At 41.3% G+C, this 25,598-nt stretch overlaps 1 protein-coding gene across 1 annotated transcript in view; it reads right to left on the bottom strand.

Annotated features, from left to right (window-relative positions):
• Positions 1-14,363, bottom strand: part of LOC116298030 (uncharacterized) — a 116,754-nt gene extending 102,391 nt beyond the window's left edge. Inside the window, exons 1-12 of the mRNA XM_089031668.1 lie at positions 13,437-14,363; positions 10,360-10,520; positions 9,366-9,503; positions 8,356-8,515; positions 7,026-7,067; positions 6,508-6,611; positions 5,708-5,747; positions 3,683-5,514; positions 2,842-3,132; positions 1,811-1,853; positions 1,046-1,451; positions 238-491 (exon numbers count right to left, since the gene is read on the bottom strand). Coding sequence (XP_088887794.1) covers positions 238-491; positions 1,046-1,451; positions 1,811-1,853; positions 2,842-3,132; positions 3,683-5,514; positions 5,708-5,747; positions 6,508-6,611; positions 7,026-7,067; positions 8,356-8,515; positions 9,366-9,503; positions 10,360-10,520; positions 13,437-14,205 — 4,240 coding nt within the window. The 5' untranslated portion in view covers positions 14,206-14,363. The remainder of the gene's footprint in view (positions 1-237; positions 492-1,045; positions 1,452-1,810; positions 1,854-2,841; positions 3,133-3,682; positions 5,515-5,707; positions 5,748-6,507; positions 6,612-7,025; positions 7,068-8,355; positions 8,516-9,365; positions 9,504-10,359; positions 10,521-13,436) is intronic.
• Positions 14,364-25,598: the final 11,235 nt, after the last annotated feature.

Raw genomic sequence — 25,598 nt, 5'->3', positions numbered from 1 at the left:
TTTATATATCAGTACTATATATCTAAAATCAATACATAATCAGAAATTATTAATCAGATTTTTGCTTACCTAAAATGTTCTTAAAAAGAGACCTTTTAAAGCTAGATAAATAAATTCTCTCAGACCTTTAGGTATAGCATTCCAGTCCTTAATGGACTTGTCGTAAGTCTCAGTCTACTCTCTTGGTGCAGTCAAAAACCGCATCCCACACTTTCTCTCTTCACTTTCCGAAATTACCTGCCAGTAGTCCTTGACCATCTAAAGAAAGAACTCCAACAGGATCGACAACAAGGGATACGGCCCGCAGATTTAACGAACGAGCCTCCAAACGACCTTCTGCTTCAATCGTTACCAAGCCTTCCCGTCCAACAGGTCCAAAGTCTTTGACTACATGAACGACCCATTGATCAGTCTCATTGGCCAGTGAACTTTCAAATACCAGACGACCATTCTTTTGGATCGTTATACCGACAAATGTCAAAGTACGAGTACTGTCAAAATAACAAATTTAAGAACAATTATGCAAAGTTTATCACATTAGGGAATAAGAATGGAGGATAAAAATTAATATTTTTACAGAAAATATCAATGCTAAATTTCTGTTATCTTCATATAATAAAATGAGGCGATAAAGAGATAAATGAGGCGTGCCTCATTGACATGTTAAAAAACGTTTTGATGCACGTGTCTTTTTTGACGTCATAAACCATGTAATAGAGCAGTTTTCGTACGACTGTGAAATGCTCGCCGCACGAACACGGTAACAGGCATAAGCCAGCCCAATCACATTGCACAAAATTTTACTCTCCATCCAATCAAATATCCGAAACACGGAATTAACATGGTGCGGACACGGTCACGCCAATGTCACGGCACTGCTAGACCAATCTCATTGCGCGAGAAAAAATCCCCCAATCAAAATTCTATAATAACGGTCGCGGCAAGGCACGCATACGGCACCGACTTTTTTACAGTAATACGAACACTGCTCTACACTAAGGGAAGCGTCCATATGGTGGAAGTAACTAACAAAATGAGGTTTTACCTTGAGGTCTCGAAGCTCAGAGTCCCGCCATAACCAACCATCAAATGAGCATTATTACCAATCACACGTCCCCATATCGACACATGAGAACTGCGTGTAAGACTGGGATACTCAAGACTCTCAGATCGGCGTAGCTCCACTGTACCATTGGGCAAAACTAAAGTAGCATTCTGGTAAATCATTGGAGACCAAGTCACATTGATTCGAAGATACTGAGATGTTGACGTCATATTAAGAGTAGTGTAGGGTGCCACGTGGATAGACCCGGTGTCATCACCATATATGGTGTCAACTTTGACGTGAGTATTCAAGCGCGGGAAGTAAAGATGGGCTGCTCCGTAGACCTCGATGTGAGTAAAGTCGTAGGTAAAGCCGTCACTTGGGGAATTTAAATAAGCAACCGCCCCTGCAAAAAGTAATATTTTATTAGACTGCTTTTCCGCTTGGACGTAATGTTCTTCCATTATCATTCTGCATTGACTTAACGACACTTACGCCTATAAGAATTGATAAAAGTTAAAGTTATTATGGGCCCGGTTCTACAAAGCCTGGATAGCGCTATCCAACGGATAAATCTAATCTTAAAAATGTATTTAATAACCGCATCGACTTATCCACCGGATAAGGATTTATCCGCCGGATATTATCCAGGCTTCGTATAACCGGGCCCAGCTCCGAAATTTATCCTATTCTTTCCTTGGATTTCCGATAGCTATAGTTCGCACTTAACTTTAACAATTAAGTAAATGAACCAATCGAACTTACCTGTTGACTTGAAAGTTTCATAATTTCCACTATCTTGTGATACCTAAAAATGGATAAAGAACTTTGAATACCGGTACCGCCGTAAAGATATATAGAGGATATTACACGGTGGCTTGAAGATATGAAGTTTATCTTCAAGTGCTAAAATATTTTTTTAACACGAGAAGAAAAACTTTATATCTTCAAGCCAACTTGTAAGTTAATTTTTATTATATACATGGTTCGCACAGTAATTTAAGAAAAAAATTCCAGGACTTTTCAAGGACGTTTCAAGGACTTAATGGTCATTTTCAATAACTACAAGGACAGAAAAGAACCAGTGAGGAGAAATAAAAACCGTATTTAAACATGCAGTACTTCTCCTCGTGTTTACTTGGAATTAGCATTGGATAGGGGGGTAGCTTAATAACCAAATTTGAAGGAGCCCTACGCCATCTTGAAAATTACCCACAATACCGCAAAACAACCGAAAATTACTGTTTTATGTATCATTTTAATTATTTTTGTAAATTTAACCAAGGTTTTCCTCTTTCTAAAGATGAAAAAATATATTTTAGATAGTACCCAAGAAATTCCAGGATAAAAATGAATTATTCAAGGGTCAAAATAAAAATTCCAGGATTTTTCAAGGACAAAAATAAAAATTTTAGAATTCAAGGAGTTTTCAAGTACCGAATGCATTTTTAAGGACTTTTCAAGGCCTGTGCGAACCATGTATATAGAAAAATTCACATACAAAAACTCGTTGAAAACATTGGACAAGACGTCATCGATATCTTCACTAGTGAGGATATGGAAAATATGTTACTTAGGTCCCAGATGTGGTTGGTATGAAAAATAGATTGGTGTATTTCCCAATAAAACACTAATGTCTATAATAAAGAGCATTATAGTACTCCAGGGTGGTAGGCATTTGCTGCTAGCATTATTTTTCTGGCATATGAATAAATATCGGGTTTTCATTTGATTTGGGCGTAGAAAGTGTAAAGAAAAGGAGATGCGCAGACTGAATGATAAATAAAAGAACGTACCATAGCTTTAAGTCCCTTATTATCTACTCGAAGATTTTTGATATTTGGTTCAAGACCTTGCAGATATATAATGCCTGGACCACCATTTTCCGAGGTACTTCGTCCTCCATTGGCTATGGTACCATCACTATGGAAACCACCAGTTTTGTAGAAAATATTGATTCGACCACCAGCGCCACCACCGCCGTTACCATGACCATTACCTCCTATGGCTTTTATAGTGCCACTTCCTGTAAAAGAATCGGCCTGGGCCCAGAGGGACCCACCGCTGCCACCACCTGCGTTACTGGACTACAATTTAAAAACAATGTTAATAGATCTTAGTTACCCTGTGATGCACATTATCGCAATGAAATCATTGGTTAATCAAGCAAATCAAGTTCCGAAAACTACTAGTCATGATGCGTAAACGTACAAAGGAGAAAATGCGCACACTTAATTATTGAAAACATATATAGACTGCAAAGCTGTCAGGGTGTCTTTTTATATAACTTCAGTGAGAAGCACATTTTAAAAAGGAATTGAATTTACTGGTAGTTGGAACAATATATGAAACATCAATATTTCAAATTATTTGAAAAGTTAACTCCACCACTCTATGCTTTATAAATTTTCTACGTTTGCACCTTGGCATCCCCTTATTCAAAATAGCCGCCGCACCAGTAAATAGGTCTATTGGTTGTAATCGGATAATGGGATTCGTAAAATACAATTACTAGTAGTAAATGTACGAAAACTTCAACCTCGAGTTGCACTCGCCATCGTTTTTACAATTTAGGATAAATACTCGAGGGAATCCGTAACACCATAATTTTTGTGTGTGCTTAAACCTCTTTCATACCTTTCCTGGTTCTCCATTCATTTGGATCTCGCCATTGACGTGCAGTGTTTTATTAACAATCAGTTGTATCGTTCCTCCTCCTCTTCCACCGCTTCCTGCGCTACTCCCTCGTCCTCCTCCACTACCCCACGTACCTACAGTGAATATATCACCGAATGGCAGGTTCAAAGCCCTTGTTCCGGATCCTCTTCCACCTCTACCACCATGACTGGCGCCGGACCCTCCACTTGAAGATCCACTCCCGGCTCCAGGCCCCTCATCGCTTGCGCATCCTCCAGAATTAACATCGATTCGGCCCGAAGAGCCAATAAGTACGTTTGTCGATTTGACGTACATAGAACCTGTCTGGAATAGCCCATCCACCTGTAGATTGTGCAGAAACATCGTTGTTTTTGAGGAACCTTTTCCATGACTGATGGGCGTCCCTTGATAATGAATACTAACAGTTCCACCAGGTAACACAGTAAAGTTTTGAACTCTCACGGGATTACTTTGGCCAAAGACAGAATTAGTCTGAAGACGTCCGCTCACTCGTACAGTTTTCGTATCAATGGTAGTATTCGATTCGAAATAAAATTCGCCTTTGCTACCGAGCACATTCAGTTGCTTCCACCCTCGTGCTAAATCTATTTGTCCTATTCTAGTCACGCCTTCTATGGTTACTACATCACTTAGAATTGTTGTAAGCTCCATGGAATTTATGTTGACAATACCACTAGATCCGACTCTTAGGTGAGGAATGGTATTTTGCGACAGACCTTTCATGCTCAAGGCAGCTAAGGACGTAAAGGTTCCACTGATAAAGACTTGATCAAAAGAAAACCAATTGACTGGATTGAACTGGAAGTTCCCTGTAGGCTTTACCGTCAACGTCCTCCAACCTGGATTAATGCTCAGATTTTTAGCTAACAATTTTCCTGCGATGGTCACGTCTTGTGCATATATGATAGATGTTCCGTTTAAGAGAAGAGAAGACGTGGACAATGCTGGAAGAGAACTTACATCCATTTCTAAATGCCCTGAGGAGCCAATGCTGATGTTGCTAGAAACAGCTGGAAGTCGTCCCTGAATGAATACAGGACTTTCAAACAGTAACCTTCCGTTGACCGTCAATTGATTGACATTAAATTCTTGATAGGGTATTAGTCGTAGCAATCCATGTTCTTTAATTGTTACGCTTTGCAAACCAACGGACAATACTCCTGGCTGTAAGGTACCATCAATGTCCATATTGTTTATAGTAAAACGCGTTATTGAACCATTTCCGTTTACTTTGAAGCTGGACTTGCTTTCCAAGGTTACTTGATTACTTGTTAATTCAAGTGGACAATCTACAGTCACCCCAGCACTACCTCTTAAAAGTATTTGACCGTTTGTTCTTAAAATCCAACGGCAACTCGATGATGGGTTGGTCTTGGCCAAATGAACCAAATAATTTTGCTCAATGATGAGGTCTTCAAACTGCAGACTATGAGGGCTTGATTCAGGGTACATTTCAAATGCGCCACCGTACAATCCAATTGCCACCGTGGGATTGTTCAAAAGTGTAAGTTTACCATGAACAGAAAGAGACCTCTCGATAGTAAACATGGAAGAGCCTTCTGGTATAATCAACTCTCCACCGTTGAAGATCTTGGTGCAAGGAGAGAGATTAGAATCAACTTGGAGGCGAACGCTTGGAGATATATAGAGGTGTCCTGTGCCATCGTTTGTGACGGTGTTGACGTTTAACTGCGTATTAGTGCCCGTCAAAAGAACCTGAGCTCCACGTGATATCTGTAGTTGGTCTACTTTCGGAGCACTGCTGTCCAGTGGTACCCATGCTATGCCACCTGCAGAAGATTAAGAAAAAAAAATTAAGGATTACACGGAACAATTTTTTCTGTAACCCGTCTCGCAACAGCGTTGTGACACAAGTTGCATGGAGGCAATGCAACGTGTAACCTACAGCGTGTAGCCTACGACAATGAGAACCATAACGAGATGACAAAAATAACAATTTTCAACAAAGAAACTACTGCTGACCTGATTGTTTGAAGGTATCGTAATCTGACGATGAGTTAGTCTGCAATGGAGAGTTGAAAATGCAAATGACATGCAAGATAAAATACATATAATGACAAATTGTCTTCGAGTAGTATGGAAGGTGACACGAACAAAGTTGCTTTCCCCAAAACTACTAATGTACTCACAAATCAATGCAAAAAGGTTTGAATCTTGAATGTTAAATTATTTTTAGTGCACGCGTTTTAGCGCGAAATGACCCAGGAATTCCACTGGAACTTAGTCGCAAAAGGCTACTACTATCCCGACACGGGGTAATAGGGGCCAAGGGCCAAAACGTTTTACTGTGGATATGGCGGATTTAACGCGTCTTCGTGTGTATTAGCGTGAAAATGAAAAATTTGAATGACCGAATGACCTTAGACCTCGCTACCCCCTGTTTTCCTGTCGACAATAACGCATGCAATGGTTTTACTCGCTGCGCCATTGGATGCTACTGTGCGGATACTGCAACCGGGTACATTTTTATAAACTGGTATCATTAACCAATTATATTGCAACCTTTAGCTCAATATTTCTAACCTGCCAATCAGATAGCGCATCCGCGATATAATAACAGCGTGAGAACGTGATTGGCTAACGCTATTCTTAATTCAATTTCAGTCTAGTTTACTATAATCTGATTGGTCAGTTTTGTTCAAGTTGTCCCGGTTGGTATTACTGCACAGTAAAAATGCTATCAAATTTAGAGCTGTTTTACGATCCATTACAGATGTTTTAATATTCCTAATATATGGCCATGGAATTCGGTAACGGCTCACCCTCGCATCCGCGCCTAGGTTATCAACAACTAAGAGTCTGTAAGGAACACCATTCTTGAACCCATTGACAAACACTGTGCCAGGTCCGCCAACCTCAGGTGAACCTACAAATAAGACATTTTACAGATAATTGAAATTACAAAGAGGCTCCCGCAGCCCAGAAATGGCTTAGTTTAAATTATGACAAAGTTAAGTAATGCAAAAGTCTGGTGAAATCGTCGGGGTTTTTTTGCCATTGTGGTATCTTTATTTTCAACATAAACATATGGCGTCAAAATTAATCTCTATTCGTCAGGACATTCACTGGGAAATAATTGCCAACCACAGTCGAATTTTCACATTTCCAAATGATTTTTTTTAATTACTTGTTCTAAACAATAATTGAAAATCTAATACTGACTCCCTTTCACTTCCCTTTTGTTTCCCTCCCGTTCTCTTTGTTACCCGACTATAATCATACATTAGTTTCAGGTATTTTCTCAGATGATCTGAATAAGGGGAGGATGGGTATCACTAACCTTGTGGTGCAACATAAGAGCAGCTCTGTTTGTTGGTGGGGTCTAAAGAACAAGCCAAGAAAAGAAATACAAGATGTAATTGAAAGATAAACATACAAAAATATGTTCAATAGCATTTCACATGTGTATTGCTGGCTTTTCACCTGTCAGTCTAACTGACTGACTGACTGACTGACTGACTGACTGCATGCCTGACTGACTGCATGCCTGACTGACTGCATGCCTGACTGCCTGACTGCCTGACTGCCTGACTGCCTGACTGCCTGACTGCCTGACTGCCTGACTGCCTGACTGCCTGACTGCCTGACTGCCTGACTGCCTGACTGCATGCTTGACTGCATGCCTGACTGATTGACTGCATGCCTGCCTGACTGACTGACTGACTGCATGCCTGACTGACTGACTGACTGACTGACTGCATGCCTGACTGACTGACTGACTGACTGCATGCCTGCCTGCCTGACTGACTGACTGACTGCATGCCTGACTGACTGACTGACTGACTGACTGACTGACTGACTGACTGACTGACTGACTGACTGACTGACTGACTGACTGACTGCATGCCTGACTGACTGACTGCCTGACTGCCTGACTGCCTGACTGCCTGACTGCCTGACCTGCCTGACTGCCTGAACGGCCTGACTGCCTGACTGCCTGACTGCCTGACTTGCCTGACTGCCTGACTGCCTGACTGCCTTACTGCTGCTGACTGCTGACTGCCTGACTGACTGACTGCTGACTGCCTGACTGCTGACTGACTGACTGACTGAGCCTGCCTGCTGACTGGCTGAGCCTGACTGCCTGACTGCCTGACTGCATGACGCCTGACTGCCGAACTGACTGCTGACTGACTGGACGCCTGCTGACCTGCCTGCTGACTGACTGCCTGATGCGACTCTGACTGGCTGACTGCTGGACTGACTGACTGCCTGACTGCCTGACTGCCTGACTGCCTGACTGCCTGACTGCCTGACTGCCTGACTGCCTGACTGCCTGACGCCTGAATGCCTGACTGCCTGACTGACTGCATGCCTGACTGCCTGACTGCTTGACTGACTGACTGCATGACTGACTGCATGCCTGACTGCCTGACTGCCTGACTGCCTGACTGCCTGACTGACGCTGACTGCCTGACTGATTGACGCCTGACTGACGGGCTTGACTGACTGACTGATTGACGACTGACTTGAATGCTGACGGGCCTGACTGTCTGACTGCCTGACTGCCTGACTGCCTGACTGCCTGACTGCCTGACTGCCTGACTGCCTGACTGCCTGACTGCCTGACTGCCTGACTGCCTGACTGCCTGACTGCCTGACATTTTTACCTGAGAAGTAGCCCTCAACGTTTACTCGCATAGCAATGCCACTGTTCCAAGTCAATACCACAAAACGAACGGTATTTGTGTGGATAGGAACTTCAAGCTGATTCCTTCTTACTGTATTGGTGTCAACATTCCCAACAAAGATTCGTTTTTCCCCATTTTCCTATTAGAGAAAAGCACAAAACAGTACAAATTACAAGCATATTATTTATTAGTCTTCAAGCATATCATTTAGACAAATCGCTTGAACTCGATTTTGCTTTTTTCATAAGATGTACGGTGATTGGGTTAATATCACAACTTTAGTTTTAGTTAAATAAATGTCCTTGAGCAACCAAGAAAGAGGCGAATACAGCCTTTGCGCAAAATATACATATGGTCAAACCTTGCGGCCAAGGTTGCAGGCAATGGAGGTTGCGAGCCATGTTACATGACGTGCTTTATTGCACGCAAAGTTGCTAAAGTCGAAATTGATCCTATTTGTGTTCAAGCAACTTTACCTGCAATATTGCGCGCAATGTTGCACCGTGTTTCCTTCACTGCATTCTAACAATGCTTGTGTTGCTTCTTGTAGAATATACCAGGATTTAGAAATCTCATTAATAATTCATGAAGGAAACACAATAGAAATCATGACCATGGAGGTGATATTATATCTCATATAGATTCGTCTTCATTTGCATAAACTTTAACTTGGATTTTCTCTATCAAACTTGGTTCATTTCGTAAAGAATTCAGTACAATATGAGAACATACATCATGAGTTTTCTAAGCCGTTTAACAAACTCGCAGATCGTGTTTTATCGGGTCTAAAACCACTCGGCTGCGCCTCGTGTTTTATACACGATAAAACACTCCTGCTCGTTTATTAAACATTACATAGCAACTCCCAACTGCCACAATCGTGAGACAAATAAATAAGTTTAATTTTGCTTTAAGCCATTTATATCATATTTTTTTATGAAAACTGATAAAGAAAGAAAAGTAAAAGTATCAAGGATTCCTGTTACTACCTTGTAGTCCCTCAGCTGACTTTGCAAATCCACATCAACATCGCGGTATTGCAGAGAATAAGTCTCGACGTACTCACTACCACCATATCGTCCCTGTGTTGCAACACTCGTAACAAATGCATTCTTGGAAAGGGTTACCTGTATGTTTAATTGAAGAAAAACGTGTGTTTAAGACACTAAACCATACCAAAATTAAAATTCTGCACAAAAAAGGCACTAAACGCCTTAATTTATCCTATTATCATTGTTATAGCATTTTAATCTATCTATTAGCGTCAAGGCTGTTTAAAAGTTGTGGAACTAATCTGATCTGTAGTGAAACATGATAGTAAAAGTTCCCATCACAGAGAGGAAAAAATAGCTGTCGGTAATCACCACAGCACAAGTACACAAGTGGCGCAACAGGGTCGCACTGAAAGCATGTGAAGGCGCCTCTAGCAGCCACTATTCAGTTCATGTATGAACAACTCAGACCATAGCTATTACCAGTTTGAATTAGTTAGGAGACAATTTTAAGATATCGGACTTACTGAAAAACTAACGCGCAAATGATTGACCACTGATTTTACCACAATAAAGTATAGACAAAACTAAACTAATAAGTTTTAGTCATTCCGTTGATGTGTAGAAATCTAAACCTATTATTTCCCTTTCTTCATTCTTTTGTTTGTTTGTTTGTTTGTTTGTTTGTTTGTTGTTCGTTCGTTCGTTCGTTCGTTCGTTCGTTCGTTCGTTCGTTCGTTCGTTCGTTCGTTCGTTCGTTCGTTCGTTCGTTCGTTCGTTCGTTCGTTCGTTCGTTCGTTCGTTCGTTCGTTCGTTCGTTCGTTCGTTCGTTCGCTCCTTCCTTTCGTTCGTTCCTTCCCTTCTTACCTTTCTTTTTTTCCTTTTCTTTTCCCTTTTTTCCTTCCTTTCTTTCTTTCTTCTTTTCTTTCTTTCAGTCTGGCTTTCTTCCTCCTTTCTTTCTTTTCATACTATTATTACTGTACTAGCATACCTGTAGATATTCATTAACTCTGTTTTGTCCTGCTTTCCATCCCCCAGTGGATCCCTGGTAGTTAAGAACACCATGGGAAGCTGAGTACACCCTCGATGGCCGGGACGTCCGATACACACTGCTAGCTGATATGCTTCCAGATAAGGCACTCACGTCTGAACCTTGACAACACAAAAAATAAGGGTAAAGTGATAACATTATATCTCTAAAACGGAGTCTATACTGGAATCGACACACGAACCGAGCAATATTTCACAAGATTCACAATTTCCAAATTGCACTCAACCCTGTTCAGTTATACAATATATCATATAGAGTTTTTCTTTTGTGTCTATTTTACTATTACACGTTGACTAGTATTTTTTATTTCACGGGTTAAATGCCTTCACCCTAAGTATATCGTTAAATTATATTTTATTTACTATTTATTAGAATTTATTTATTATTATCATTTCGTGATTTTTATTCAATAAACTGCACATGTACTTTTAGCTTAATCGTCCTTTCTACTAACATTTGTAAGCGAAGTAACCCGTCCAAAAAAAGGTTTCCAAAAGATCAATTTTTTCATTTACAGCTTCTCAATCACGCGCATGGAATCGTACAATTCTCTACTTTCACATCCCCATAATGCCTTGCGTCTTTGGGGGGTAGCCAATCAAAAAACTGTCCCAAATTCAAAGGTTTCTTAATTGAATTTATACTATACCTGCTTTTATCTGTACAATACTGATTATCAGTTTATTCCAAGTTATCTTTGCGTGTACAGATCATCTAGAGTTTTGGTCTTACAGAAAATGTATTGCCTTACGAAAAAATGTTTAAAATATACCTTAAACGTCTTCAAGCTTCTACCTTTTTTTTTGTTTTTTACTTCTTCATTTTATTTTTGGATACCAAACAAGGTATTGTCAACATTGTGTGATCAGCCTTCAGCAAAATAAGTGGGTTTTTACCCTCTGGTTACCCCCCAAAGGCGCAAGGCATTATGGGGATGTGAAAGTAGAGAATGTGCCATCGTGATGAAGTTTTGATGGACGTCAATCAATGCGTTTCCGTGACATTCCATAGGCACGTGCATAAGCAAGGAATGAAAAGAAAGAACAAATATGTTTCAACTTGTTCATTTTTTGCACTCAAAAATGAAGGGTTCTCAAACTCGGTTTTAAGTATCACTGCGTTCTAGAATTTATTTTTCTTCGCTTGTCAAAATAATCAAAAGAAGCCGATTTAAAAAAACCGGAAAAAAAGCTAAGATATAAGCATTTAACAAAAGGCGATTTTCTTGTATCCGGCATCGTAACCTTTTGTTTCAAAGTGTCCTGCCTAATTACCAAATTCAAGCAAACCAAACGCTGACCAAAATAGATAAGTATAGAAATATGTTACACATTACAAATGTCTTCTAAAATGATTTTCAAAATCTCTTAAATTTTTAATTGCAGATCTATTTTTATATTAGGACAAGTGCGTATTGTAAAGTTTGAATACGTACTTCAAACAGGCGAAAGAGTTACATGGCATTCAATTTCAATCAGCGACAACACCCGGGGGGAGGGGTTATCCGTGGTAAAAGTATCGGGTATACTCGTTGGAAATTTTCAAGGATACCTATAAAAGATACCAACCGTCTTTTTAAAAGGGTTTGGTTGGACAATCTTTAACCCCTAAGAGATACCCTAACAGATACCAAGATATGCTGAAGTTGAAATTTCAATCGGGTACCGCCGGTGTACTGATTGCCACATCTTTAATCGCCCTTTTTCAAAAGCGGAAAATATAAAAGTATACGAAAAGGTTTCTAATTTCATTTCAGGTCTACATAAACTAAGGAGCTTAATACATTATACTAAAGTTAAGATGCAAGAAACAAATAATTCTCGTTTATGGATTTCCCAAATTTATGGAAATTGATATTTAAATCGTTCCTTTTGATAGACTAAGATATGCCATTAGTTTAACGTCTTGTCCAAGAGTGAAAAAGAAACAATGAGCACATTCAAGTAAACAAATAAATGTCAAAGCTCGCATTTAAAAATAGCTACACTAATAGGTGATGAAAGCGAAATTATTAGTTCGGAACAACAACAATAGACATGCATATTTATCAATAACAATAAAATTCTGAAAAGTGACCTCGGGGACAGAAAGAATTCACTCAGAAGAAACAGTTGAATTTGATTTATTCATTAAATCATTTAGTCTCTCAAATAAAACTAGTTACATCGATAACCGGTTATACCAGAAATTCTTAACATTTTACAGTGATTTTACATGGAATCCAACAGGCCTGACCAGTTGTTTGTCCGCTGCAGCGAGTCTGGTTTTTTTTAAAGCAAGACGTTACATCATGCATGGCACTGGATTCCGCATCGCCGAACATAACACTCCTTTTTTTTTTTTTTTTTTTTGTTCTTTTAAAACGCCCGAGTTTAGCAAGTTGAGACAAATCCCTTATGACAAATGTTGACAAATGGACTGTAATTCAAAAATAAAGACGGCATCTACTGAACTAAATATATTTGGATAATGAATGATAGAATGAGAAATGTTATTGTTGAGACGATAAGAACTGCTTAAGTTCTGAATACAATATGCCGTGTCAATAAATATTCAATAATCCACAGGCAGAGCGTCAACAATTCAAAGGCCATAGACGAAGTCCATAGCAAAATATCCAGGAATGAAGTTTGATCATCTTACTAAATCTAGGCATTATGAAGCAAAACGGATTTAATGCAGCATCACCATTATTCAACTATTATAATGACTTTTGGCTAAAAGCTGAGGTCACTTACACTGGCTCGGATTTGCAGCTAAGAAATTAATATGAAATGTAAACGTAAATCTTGTATGTTAAGATTTGTATTTGCAGCAATAGCAAATGAAATTTTTTTTGAATTGTACAAATTTATTCTCCTTTAACTAAAGAAGTTAAATGATTTTAGTGGAATTTCTGCCAAATTCGTTATAGCAAGAAAATAAAAAGCCGGTTGTATATAGCTGCATTCCGATTAGTTATAGTGTTAGTTATTCGTTATTATTAGGTCAAACAAACGACGTATTATAATTCTTACCAATTTTACCTCCATAGGTATGTGTTTTTAGTCGAAATGTTCCCTGTCTGTAGGTAATAGACATCCTTCCACCGCTTCCACCACCCCCTGTACCACTACCACTCCCTCCATTTGCCTCAATCTTCCCAGTTCCTTCAATTTCAAAGCAAAACACAGCTATTCCTCCTCCGCTCCCTCCACCCCCATTCCCAGTAGCACCTCGTCCAGGAGCACTGACTACACCATTGATGATGATTTTACGAGCTTCTAGTTGCAGAAAGCCTCCTCCTTTACCATGGCCAGAACCACCACCTTGGCTTCCAGGTGTAGATACATTAAACGGATGTCCATAAGGTACAGCCTGTGAGGATGCTAAATTCATCCCGGATGCTGCTCCTCCACGACCACCAAAACTCCCACCTGTTCCACCTGTACTATGGTCTACGCCACTACCTTCATTAGAAGTCTCTTCGTTCAAACCAACACTCAAGGTCCCGGTTGGCTGAATTTCTAAAGTTCGTGTAATTTTTAGAGTGTGGCGACTTGATGCCAACGTTGTCTCAAAGAACACATCACTGGCGATTATCAACGATTGGTAAGAGTGTACGCCAGGTATGAACTTACAGGGAGACGATATAGTTGATGTAGGTTCACTTGGACAAGTCTGAAGACTTGCATCTACATTTATATTTCCGAACAACAAGAGTAGCACAATCCAAGCATGATGGAACATTGAATTATGATCAACTCTGTTTCTAAAGAAAGTATACATTTGCTCAAAAAGAGCCATGACGTTAAATCATCGTCCCAACCTATTCCACTTAGAATTTCTTCTTGGGAAAATAATTTTTCCTTTTCTGCAGATTGTTGAAATCTTTAGTTCGATCGCGACAAGTTCATATGTGCAATGATTGTCACTTAAGCTTGTCTGAAGCTGGTTCACAGCGATTCACAGAATTTTATAGACTTTACGTCACGCAAGAGTTGTTCACTTAAACTTTTTAAATGACAATAAAACTCATGAGTGTCACGCACACTGCACGAGAGACTTACATGTCAAATGTCACGCTATTTGAAATATCAGTAAATTAACATTTCCAAAAAATAATGACCCTCCTAGTCTGGCGAGCGCTAAGACGACTACAGGACTTCTATGCATCGTTACACGCCTATAAAAATATCGCAAGGCGGCGATATAGTACAAAAGCCAATATCGGCTTTGATTTTTTCGAAAATATAACTAAAATGATAAACTGAATATGTATCAAAATTTCATTCTATTGCAATTTTTGCTTTTCTTTCGCATCACCATTTGAAATAATTAATGAACTATTTCATACAATCGTGAAAATCTTTCACTGATCTCTTATAGGTTTTCTTGTTCCTTAAAATTCTGTGCTTGTAGCAATATGTTTACAAAACCTTTCAAACATCGTAAACTGTCATGTTTAGAAATCAAATGACCATTCCTTTGTTGCCATAATAATCCAGCAAATAAAAGACTGAGATTATTGTAAAATTTATAATCACATTACGACTCTCAGTATGATTTATATAGACGTCTTGTCTCAGATACTTAAGCTCAAAAGGAAACTAGAAAACAATTTTAACTCGTTTTAGATTTTTTTAATAAGTAAAAAGGAAAAGAATAGCAAGTTAATGCTTGATGTTGGCTTTAGATATACCATACCTAAAGACAGTGTATATTCAATTAGCAGAAAATAGATATTCGATGATAGCAAAATATCAGTATAGATTGATCGAATGGATGACATGAGACAGGATTGCATGGATGATTACATATATGCAAACACTAAATCTATTCATGTTAAACTTGATCACATAATGTTTTGATATTAGTTAGGTCATATTTATAGAGAGGATGCAATTAAACCGTGAAATAAAATCAAACTAAATACTAACTAATAGTATCTATTTAGTGACTAATAGTTGCTATCACTCAACCAGAACATTCACTGCACAAAGACAAATACACAAGAGACCATTTGTGTCTTTTGTTTAATAAATGTTCTGGTAGAGTAATAGCAACTATTAGTCACTAAATAGATATTATTAGTTAGTATTTAGTTTGATTTTATTTCACGGTTTAAGTGCATCTGCTCTAGTAATTCACAAGTTATAAGACAAATTATAATAGATATTAGTCTATGAAATTATGAATAATTAATGATTTTAATTAAAACAGCAAAATAGAAATCAGTCACCCAAAGAAGTCTGTAAGTCAGATACACAATCATCCCATTTGCATTTAAGTATAACATAGATTTTCTTGTTCAATCTCATATACCAAGTCCAAAATGGTACACGAGTAGTATAGGGGATGGGGGTTCCAGCGCAACGACCACCGGAGGATTACCCGTCTAAAGTACCCCCCTCGATTCGTGCCGCGATTACCCGCATCCCGTGTCTATGTAGTTAAATATGTTAGTCTATATATGGAGTGCGAAGATTGTAAGAGAACTTTTAAGAAAGAAGTGGACTTGAAGAAGCATTTAAAGATGAAGACGAAATGTATGAGCAGCTATGATTGTGGATGTGGTAAGAAGTTTGAGACTAAGGTTAAATTGTTTTGGCATTGTCAGGATTGTGAGTATGACTACGACGATCTGAAAAGGGTCTGGAATTAGGTATAAGATATTTCCTATTATATAGATGGAATCCCAAAGCAATTTTGAAACGGTGTCAATACCCGGTAACGGTGAGATTGATGTTAGACAGTTTTGGCGTCAGTCAGAAAGGAAGGTCAAGAGAACGCTTCGAAAAGGTATAGAAGAATTAGGAGCCCTGAAAGCTAGTATAATGGTAGAAGTAAGTTTATCGAAAGATGAGGTAACGACGACAGCAATGCTGCGATCAAAGTCGTTAGTGATATTAGAGTCCACGAATCTGGATAGGTCACTCAGCGAAGCCTTAGAAGCAATAATGGAATCGCTGTCTAACTACACGAAAGAAGGATCAGGTTGGACAGTGGAGGAGGTAGAAGGTATGGAGGTTAGCATGGCAAGGTATGTACCAATACGAGGAGGAAGTTACGTGCCCCTACCAACGTGGGTAGAAAGGAAGAAAGCCATAGTCAACGTAAAAAATGATGACAACAGATGCTTTATGTGGGCAATACGATCCGCACTGTATCCAGTAGATAAGGATCCGTGTAGACCAAGTAAGTACCCAACAGACGATTTGGAGTGGGACGGCGTGGAGTTCCCAATGCAGCTGATAGACATACCGATATTTGAGCAGGAAAATGACCTAGCCATTAACGTTTACGGAGTCAGAGACCAAACGATAGTGCCACTAGTGTTGTCAAAGAGTAAAAGAGAACGAATACATCTCTTCTACCACGGCGGGCATTATTCGTGGGTCAAACATGTTAGCAGACTATTTTACAGACACACCAAACACAAAGGCAAGAAATACTTCTGCGATTGCTGCTTATTATCCTTTACCAGCGTTAAAGCTCTAAAGGATCACAACGAAATATGTCGCGGAGTCGAAGAAGTGGCGCAACGGATCCAGATGCCTACAGATAAGAACCTATCCTACTCAGACCATCAAAAGCAGATGCAGGTGCCTTACGTGATATATGCAGACTTTGAAGCGTTGATAACTAAGGAAGAGCAGAAAAGTGGCGCCACGAATAAGGTGGGATTACACGAGATCTGCTCCTTTGGTTACATAGTAGTCAGATCAGACGGTAAAGCAAACCCTCCTGTGATTTACCGAGGTAAGAACGCAGCTAATGAGTTTCTAGAAGCATTGCGAGAAGAGGAGGGGGAGATAAGAGAACAATTAAGACGTCCAAAGAAGATGGAATTTACCAAAGAGAACCAGGAGGCTTTTACCAAGGCAAAGAAATGCCACATTTGTCAACATACGCTTCTCCAGTTTGGAAGACGAGCCAAGAAAGCGTGGGATGAAGATGGAAAGTATTTAGGAGAAGCTCATTTTAAATGCGGGAAGTATGCTAAGAAGGGTGAGAAGCCGGGAAAGCCCTCCACGCATTGCATTCACTGCCACAAAGCATTTGTTGAGGATTTCTATGTGGATAAGGTTAGAGATCACTGCCACATCACGGGTAAATACAGAGGAGCGGCTCATTGGAAATGTAATATAAACTTCAAAGTAGATCCAGAAATGGAGATTCCGGTGTTCTTTCACAACCTCCGCGGTTACGACTCCCATTTGCTACTACAAGGAACAGACGGCTCCGACGTCAAATGCATACCCAACAACAAAGAGCGCTACATGTCCGTAACTGTGGGTAAGCTAAAGTTCTTAGATTCGCAGCAGTTTATGGCGGACTCCTTGGCAAACCTCGTAAAGTATAACACCAACTTTCCCATTTCCAGTCAATACGGCGCGGAAAGGAAAGGAGTCTACCCATACGAATACATGGACTCCTGGGATCGATTCAAAGAACCCCTACCACCCAAAGATCGCTTCTACAGCACCCTAAACGAGTCTGGTATAAAGGATGAGGAGTACCAGCATGCGTTAGACGTGTGGGAAAAGTACTCCTGTGAGAACATGGGTGACTACCACGACATCTACCTAAGGTCTGACGTAGTGCTGCTCGCAGATGTTTTCCAAAGCTTCAGAAAGATGGCTATGGAATATTACGGATTGGATCCCGCTAATTTCTACACGGCTCCTGGGCTCAGCTGGAGTGCTTTGTTAAAGAAGACAAATGCGCAGTTGGATCTCCTAACGGAGTACGACATGTATCGGTTTATGGAAGACGGTATTCGTGGTGGCGTATGCGGACCCAGCCGACGTTACGCCCGCGCAAACAACCCCTTAGTAGAGCACGACCCAGAGAAACCAACCACATACATTTACTACCTGGATGCGAATAACCTTTATGGTTGGGCAATGTCACAGTACCTACCTGTGAGAGACTTCGAATGGGATCCAGTGAAGCCGATAGACTTCTACATGCAGGTAGGAAAGGAGGAAGACAAGGGTTACGTCTTAGAAGTGGATCTGGAGTACCCAGAGCGCCTGCACGACGAACACAATGAGTTCCCCTTAGCACCAGAAGCGATAGAGATACCATTTAAGCAGCTAAGTCCGCTGCAAAAGCAAATGTGCCCTGGTTACAAACCGTACAGGAAACTAACTATGAACCTGATGGATAAGAAGAAGTATGTGGTACATTACCGCAACCTGCAGTTCTACGTGCGACACGGAATGCGCGTAGAGAAGATCCACAGAGTCCTAAAATTCACGCAGGAACCCTGGATGCGCCCCTACATTGACTTTAACACGCAAAAGCGTACCGCAGCGAAAAATGACTTCGAGAAAAACCTCTTCAAACTGATGAACAACAGCGTGTTCGGAAAGACAATGGAGAACATCCGCAAGCGCGTAAGCGTAAAAATAGTCAGCACCAAAGAGGAAGCAGAAGCATACGTGTCACAGCCAGGCTTCGTTAGATACGTAGAAATGCTGAACTTCTACGTGATTCACATGAAAAGGGCAAACCTCTTACTAAACAAGCCCGTTTACACAGGCTTTACGGTGCTGGATCTATCGAAGCTGCTTATGTACGAGTTCTACTACGATAAGCTTAAGCCAAAGTACGGAGACCGCTGTCGCCTCCTGTACACAGACACCGACTCCCTAATTCTAGAAGTGCAAACGGAAGACGTTTACAAAGACTGCCTCCCCGACATAGACGAGTACGACACCAGCGGTTACCCGAAGGAGCACTTCCTTTACTCTGCGAAGAATAAGAAGGTAATTGGGAAGATGAAAGACGAAATGTTAGGAAAACCCATCGTGGAATACGTGGGTCTGAAACCAAAGATGTACAGCGTGCTAAAGTTAGACGGCGTAGAAAAGAAAGCTAAAGGCGTAAAAAAGTATGTGGTTAAGAAGGACATTACGCACGAGTCCTACCTCAACGTATTACGAACACGCAAGGAACAGCGGCATAAGATGAACAGCCTGCGCAGCTATGGTCATCAGATACATAACGTCACGCAGGAGAAGGTGTCACTGTCTGCATTTGACGGTAAGCGATGGATGTGTGATGACGGAGTGCATACGATAGCATTCGGACATCACACGATAAGCAGTTCTTCTTTGACGAACCCACGCGTGGGGCCATCGTGAAGATAATACAAGATGGGCTGACCCTTCTTAGCTATTACGCTTCGGATCTGGTAAGTTTCCAAAGACCAATTAGGATCCGTAGCTCTTTTGGATCCTCCTTCTAATTCACCCGGTCCGTAGAGATATCGGACTGTGACATTACCTAATTTTTTTTCATGGGGGAAGACCGCCCTCGAACTTCTGACGTAGGACTTGTGTTCCACGTGTTTCTTTTTTATAGCATCCTTGGGTTTCATTCCCGTAGCCCTGGCCGCCTCGTTGTTCAAAGCCGCGACGACCTGGGGGAGCCTCTGAGTCCATTCCCTGTTGCGTTTGGAGGGATCTTCCAGCTCTTTCCAATACTGGTACCCAAAGAGGCGCTCGGCCAAGGTCTTGTTGAATCTTTCGACGATGCTCTGACCCCTGTGGTACTCAGCTTCGGCTCTCCTAATCTTAGTGTCGTGGTCTTTCAGGGTCTTAGTAACCACGCCCATGAACTCCGTTCCCGCATCCACTTGCAGCAGCTTAGGCCATTTCAAGACGCGCTTATAAATCCTACCTAGGGCTTCTGCGACTTCCCCAGAATCCTTGCTGATTATGGGTTCGGCGTCCTTGTATCTGCTTGCGATATCAACTACGGTCAAAGCGTACCTATAGGTCTTTCTTCTCACCTTGTCGTGCGGTAAGAAAAGCAAATCTGCCTGATGAACTTCATTGGGGGTATTTACGGTGAAGCTGGGTCTGGGAATGTACCTCGGCACGGGAAGATAAACCTGCCAGAGGGTTTGTTTTTTCAACCAGTTCTTAGCCGTTTCATGTGATACCCTGGCCGCGGTCGCGAGTTTTTTAATAGCCGACGCTCCTTTCCAATAGCCTTCAGGCCCATAGTAAATCCTTTTGAGTTTGTCCTCTACGCGGCCCATTATATGAATTCCAAAACGAGATTGATCTTACGTCCGTTAAAATCCGCCGTCTTTCCGTCCACCTTAATGGCGATGTTTATGCTTTCTACCAAATTGGACAAGTCATAGCTCAAAGAAATGGGAGTGTATTCCACTGGGTCAAATGGATTACCTTGGGGCAGAAACTTGGACATAAGAGAAGACTTTTCTCCATTGTTGTAACTATGGACCAAGTCGCAATAGACTTCATAAGAGGATGCGACTTTCCATTTCACATCATATGTACTGCCGCTATTTATCGTGGTACTAGTAAGGCCCAGGAGTTCTACCAATGAACTGTCCTTTAAATTAGCGCTTCCACTATTTTTCTTGAATTTCATTTCATGGGGTAATCCTGTGGTAAGAGTATATCCATGCTTTGCTAGCTCCTTAGCCAGTGTTATAGGGGTGTAATGGGAATCTGGTATTTTTGGCTTGGTGCCGGAAGTTCCGATGACAAAGCCATTAATTAAATTATACCAAGAATTATACAAAGAGCAACTAACCAACCGAACCTTACAGGCTTTGATGGGAGGATTCAAATACGTGGTAAAGTCATTCTTGTCGCTTTCCAAAAAGACGATCATTATATTAGATACGCCAAAGCCACGCCTCCGGCCAGCCCTGCGACTCCTACAAAGACCAATTCATTGTCTTTTTGTTTCTTAGAAGGCTGGTAGTAATTCTTGAACTGAGGCTTTTTCATTCTAAAGTCGGGGTGTGCTTGCGCATAAAGTTTGAAGGCGTAGTCTGTGTTTTCGAAGTTCTTGTCTGCCTGCATTTTGTCTTGGTAGTTCTTATCCAACCAATCCCTGTAAGCTTGTCTTTTTTCATTCCAAGCTGCCACGTCCCGCTGATATTTCTCCAGCGCTAAGTCGTGTCTCTTCCTTTCGGCGGCACCGCTTTTGTCGCCTCTGACTAATCTATCCAAATATTGACCACCATAATTAGCCCCTGTAAATGCTAAAGCTGCAATGACTCCACCTGCGACTAAGCTAACCATTATACATTAGGTAGGTACTTTTCCTTTCGTAGGTAATCCTTTAGCATGATAGCCCCGCCTACGGCAGCGGTCATCTTAGCAAAATTAGCGAAGCTCTTGCTTGGGTCTTCAGTAAAGTCGTCTTTGAGCACTTTCTTACCTACCCAACCAATACCCGCAACGATGGAAGTAATGATAGCTGCTTCTTCAACAGTTTTCAACAACGCGGTTGACATTATATTACAAAGCGAGAAGGTTATTCCATTTCAGGGATCTTACTTTTTCTAACCTCCACAGGTGCGTGATATGTTGCGGCCTCCCACTTTACTTTTGGCTTCGTAGCCCGCCATTGTAAGTAAAGGCTGCCTGCTGCTATAGCGACTCCTAACGCGCCAATGACGTACCCAGGATTGATAAAGGATTCCTCTTCTCTTTCCTCCACCTTTTCCTCCTTCTTTGCTTTGTTCTTTTTATTCATCTCCGCGAGCTTCTTTCCGGCAGCGACTCTGCCCGGAGATTTAGCCTTGGTAATCTTGGTATCTTCTACGGGTGGTTGTTCTTCGGTGTCACTCATCTTATATTAAGGGACTTGAAGGACTTGACAAGTAACTTGATGACGACTTGACAATGACTTGGCAATGACTTGATAACGACTTGACTAAGTACTTGAGAATGACTTAAGGACGACTTGACTAAGTACTTGAGGTGACTTGACAACGACTTGACTAAGTACTTGAGAATGACTTAAGGACGACTTGACTAAATACTTGAGGTGACTTGACAACGACTTGACTAGGTACTTGAGGCGACTTGATCAGGTACCTCAGCAAGTGCCGCCTGGAAGACCTTTTCGACTTCTCTGTCCTTCTTGAAGTCCTTCCAAGATGTTCCGAAGGAACCTAGTACCTCCTTCAAGTCGACATGCTGAGCTACGTGCAAAGCCGCAGAGGCGACTGCCATTAACTTACCGCACTTCAAAGACAACCACCCGCAGGTTATCTTAAGTTCTTGGGATATGACATAGTCATCTCTTATGTCCTTCTGTAGTTGCTCCACGTCGTCTATGGGCAGTGCAAGTCCAAGCAATTTAGTGGCAAGTCGGATAGCGGAGTCTGCGACGGCGTCTGTGGTCTTACTTGCAAGGGCAGCCTCGTACCTCTTATGGAACTTCTTAACCTCCTCTTCTGACAGCTTATTAACCTGCTCATGGGTAAGTTCCTTACCTATCATTTCTTTACACTTCCCAGAAGACACAAGAATGTTAAGTTGTTCCTTGAGGTTACTTTCATCTAACTGTGTGGGGACTTCATCTATGAGCTGCTCAATGTCCATATATGTTAACGTCATACGGAAACCTCAAAGAGAAGATCATCTTGGAATGTTGGTGCGTTTTTAAATGCCGCATGTATTCGTGCAGCTGTTCCTTGCTTATCTCACCGCCGTAGTCGCTTAAAATGGTTTCCAGGTCAGACTTGCTCGGAGTATAAAATACTACGAGAGAGCCTATGTTTTCCCTAAAGGGCTTAGAGACGCTGGTAAGCTGCTGGGAAAGCAACCAAACGCTAATGTTGTCATGTCTGCCGCTAAAGGCGAGCTTCACTAATTCGGAGGTGCGCCTTTTTACGTCGTCCCCGCAGGCAATGTCATCCAGTATGAGTAAAGTCTGCGTATCCTTAGGGAATTGCTTGTGCCAAAACTTCAAATGGCTGGATAACTCGTTAGGGTCCAATATGTCCACAAAGAAGTCGTCATCTTTCACTCCTATGCCTTCCCAGGTGCGGTTATTCACGTAGGTGGGACAAAGCAGCACTATGTAGTCAAAGCGGTATCTAAAGGATCCTAATAGCTGCTCCACGATGAACTGGGTCTTTCCGCAGCCGGTGGGTCCTACTATCAGAGCGTTACAAGGCATGTGATCTGGGTTCATATATAGATGGAACCAGTGGACGCAGTAAGAAGGATTGTCGCCGACGCAAAGGATAAAAGAGACACCATAGAAATGCAAAGGGAAGAGATAGACCGGTTAAAAGAGCGCGTGCAGGAATTGTACGATGAAATGTGCGGTCTGAAGCGTGCAGAACGGTTTGGCGCGCTTTTGACAATGGCGGGCTGGGCTAAGGAGTCCATTAAGGACTTCATGCGATACCCTCCATAGATATATGGACTGTATTACGTGTGAAGCACCTGCTGACTGCATTATTGTCGTTCCAGAAGAACCTATCGATAAAGCCCCCTCCAAGCCTGTGAAAGAAGCAACGTCACCCGGTAAGTATCGTTGCCTTAGTTGTAACAAGGTGTATGCGTGCGATGACTTTGAGGGTCACTATTGTCACACGGACCCCAAGCTGATTCTATGAAAGTTCCAGTGAAGAAGACTGAAAACATACCCTAGGATTACTAAATTTGCATGGGTCTTCAAAATGGGGGTATGGAATGTTGACAAAAAGGTTAAGATAATTGTTAAATATATGAGTTGCAAAGATTGTAAGAAGACATTTAGCAGTAGGCAGAGGTTAGAATACCACGTAAATAATGCTGTATGTAAGAAGGAAACCGTTCCTAGGATCTGTAAGGATTGCCTTAAGGAATTCAGTACACAGCAAAAGATGCAGCAACATGTAAAGAAGCGCATTTGTATTACCTGCGATAATTGTGGTGGGGTATTTCCTACAGGATTGCATGAGCATTTAAAGAGAGGTGTATGTATTAATAGCCGTCAATGTAGTTTCTGTGAGAAAGTATTCAGTAGCATACAACGACTCCAAACGCATAAAAGAAGGCATGAGATATCCTATATGCGCCTTTCAAAGGAATATAGTCTCCAGGACGTAGATTGTAAGATATGTCTCGGACCTTTAAATGATTGCATTCATAAAGAAGAATACCTTAAAGGTTGTATAGATAATTATAAACATCTCTTACGGTTATTTCCTTTCTTTGAACGCTCTGAAGGAGTTCCCTGGACTAACAGAAAGTATTGGACAGATGAATGTTATAGCTGTAAATGCACCAGAGAAGATGAAGGACATATTTCATACTGTCTTAACAAAAAGTTAACTTAAACGTCAACATTTGAAACCCCTATTTTGAAAGCCCTTGCAAAAATAGTAAGATATCGTATTTTGCATTGGAGTGGTGGTTACCATGACCATGGGTTATGTTTGTGGTAGCTGCATTACCGCAGAGGAAGAAAATGAATAAGATATATGCTACCTTACATAGCTGCATTCACAGGCGGAGCTTTGATTTACATTGCAAATTACATAGGAGAAAAAAAGAGGGCAGACACAGCAGATGACTACTTATCCGCCCATGAAGAGGATTAGTCCCACAATGGATTATTCTCCGTTCGACGTTCGATGTCAAACTTCCATCGGCCGTTTACCTTACCATGACTGCGTAGGTGTGTATATTCTTCACCCTGCAGTATGTATCTCACACAGTCAGGCGCCCAAAGGCTGTATTCCTGACCGTCGCGTTCTAAGACCAACCTCAAACGGTCGATGTCTTCGAATGCGACGTAGTTTTTTATTCGGTATGAAACGCCTTGCAGCAGATCTCGCCAGTATGTTTGTTTAAGAATCATTATACCTATGAAATATTTTAAGGTGCGTGCTTAAAGTGTCTTGACCTTTGAATGCCTTAATGCACCAAGGACAAGGAATGCGAATGCCAGCAACATATTCATCTATTTCCCTGCAAAGCAGATCATAATCATTGCTTACGATGGTTAAATATCCATTTTCTTCAAATCGTTCCAACATTACCTTTTGTTTCTCGGACAATACGCCGGTGCCTTTGGGTGTCTTCAATTCTATGCATAATCCATTGTATTTGTTGTGATTGTTAAGGATCAGCAGATCAGGTTGACCTGCCTGGTAGCCTTTCCGCCAGCTTTTAATGCGCTTACTTACGGTGTCCTGCAGTTCTCCAAGACCTGGGACTATGATTACGTGCGGGTGAAACCTACGCACCCTGTGTACGGTTCTGTCGTGTATGTCTGCCTCAGTTTCTATCTTAAACTTCATTGGGTTTGAGCCGTCGAATCGCTTCTCCATGTCATATTTACCTGTCTTTCTGAGGGTGGGTAGGACGTCGCCTAACACCCACTTTTTGAACTCCTTAGCTGCTACCTTCTCTGAC

Source organism: Actinia tenebrosa, unplaced genomic scaffold, assembly GCF_029948245.1.
Source record: "Actinia tenebrosa isolate PJP-AT-01 unplaced genomic scaffold, QUT_ActTen_1.0 PGA_scaffold17__23_contigs__length_9995812, whole genome shotgun sequence".
NCBI classification, from domain to species: Eukaryota; Metazoa; Cnidaria; class Anthozoa; order Actiniaria; family Actiniidae; genus Actinia; species Actinia tenebrosa.
This window is presented reverse-complemented; position numbering and strand designations above follow the sequence as displayed.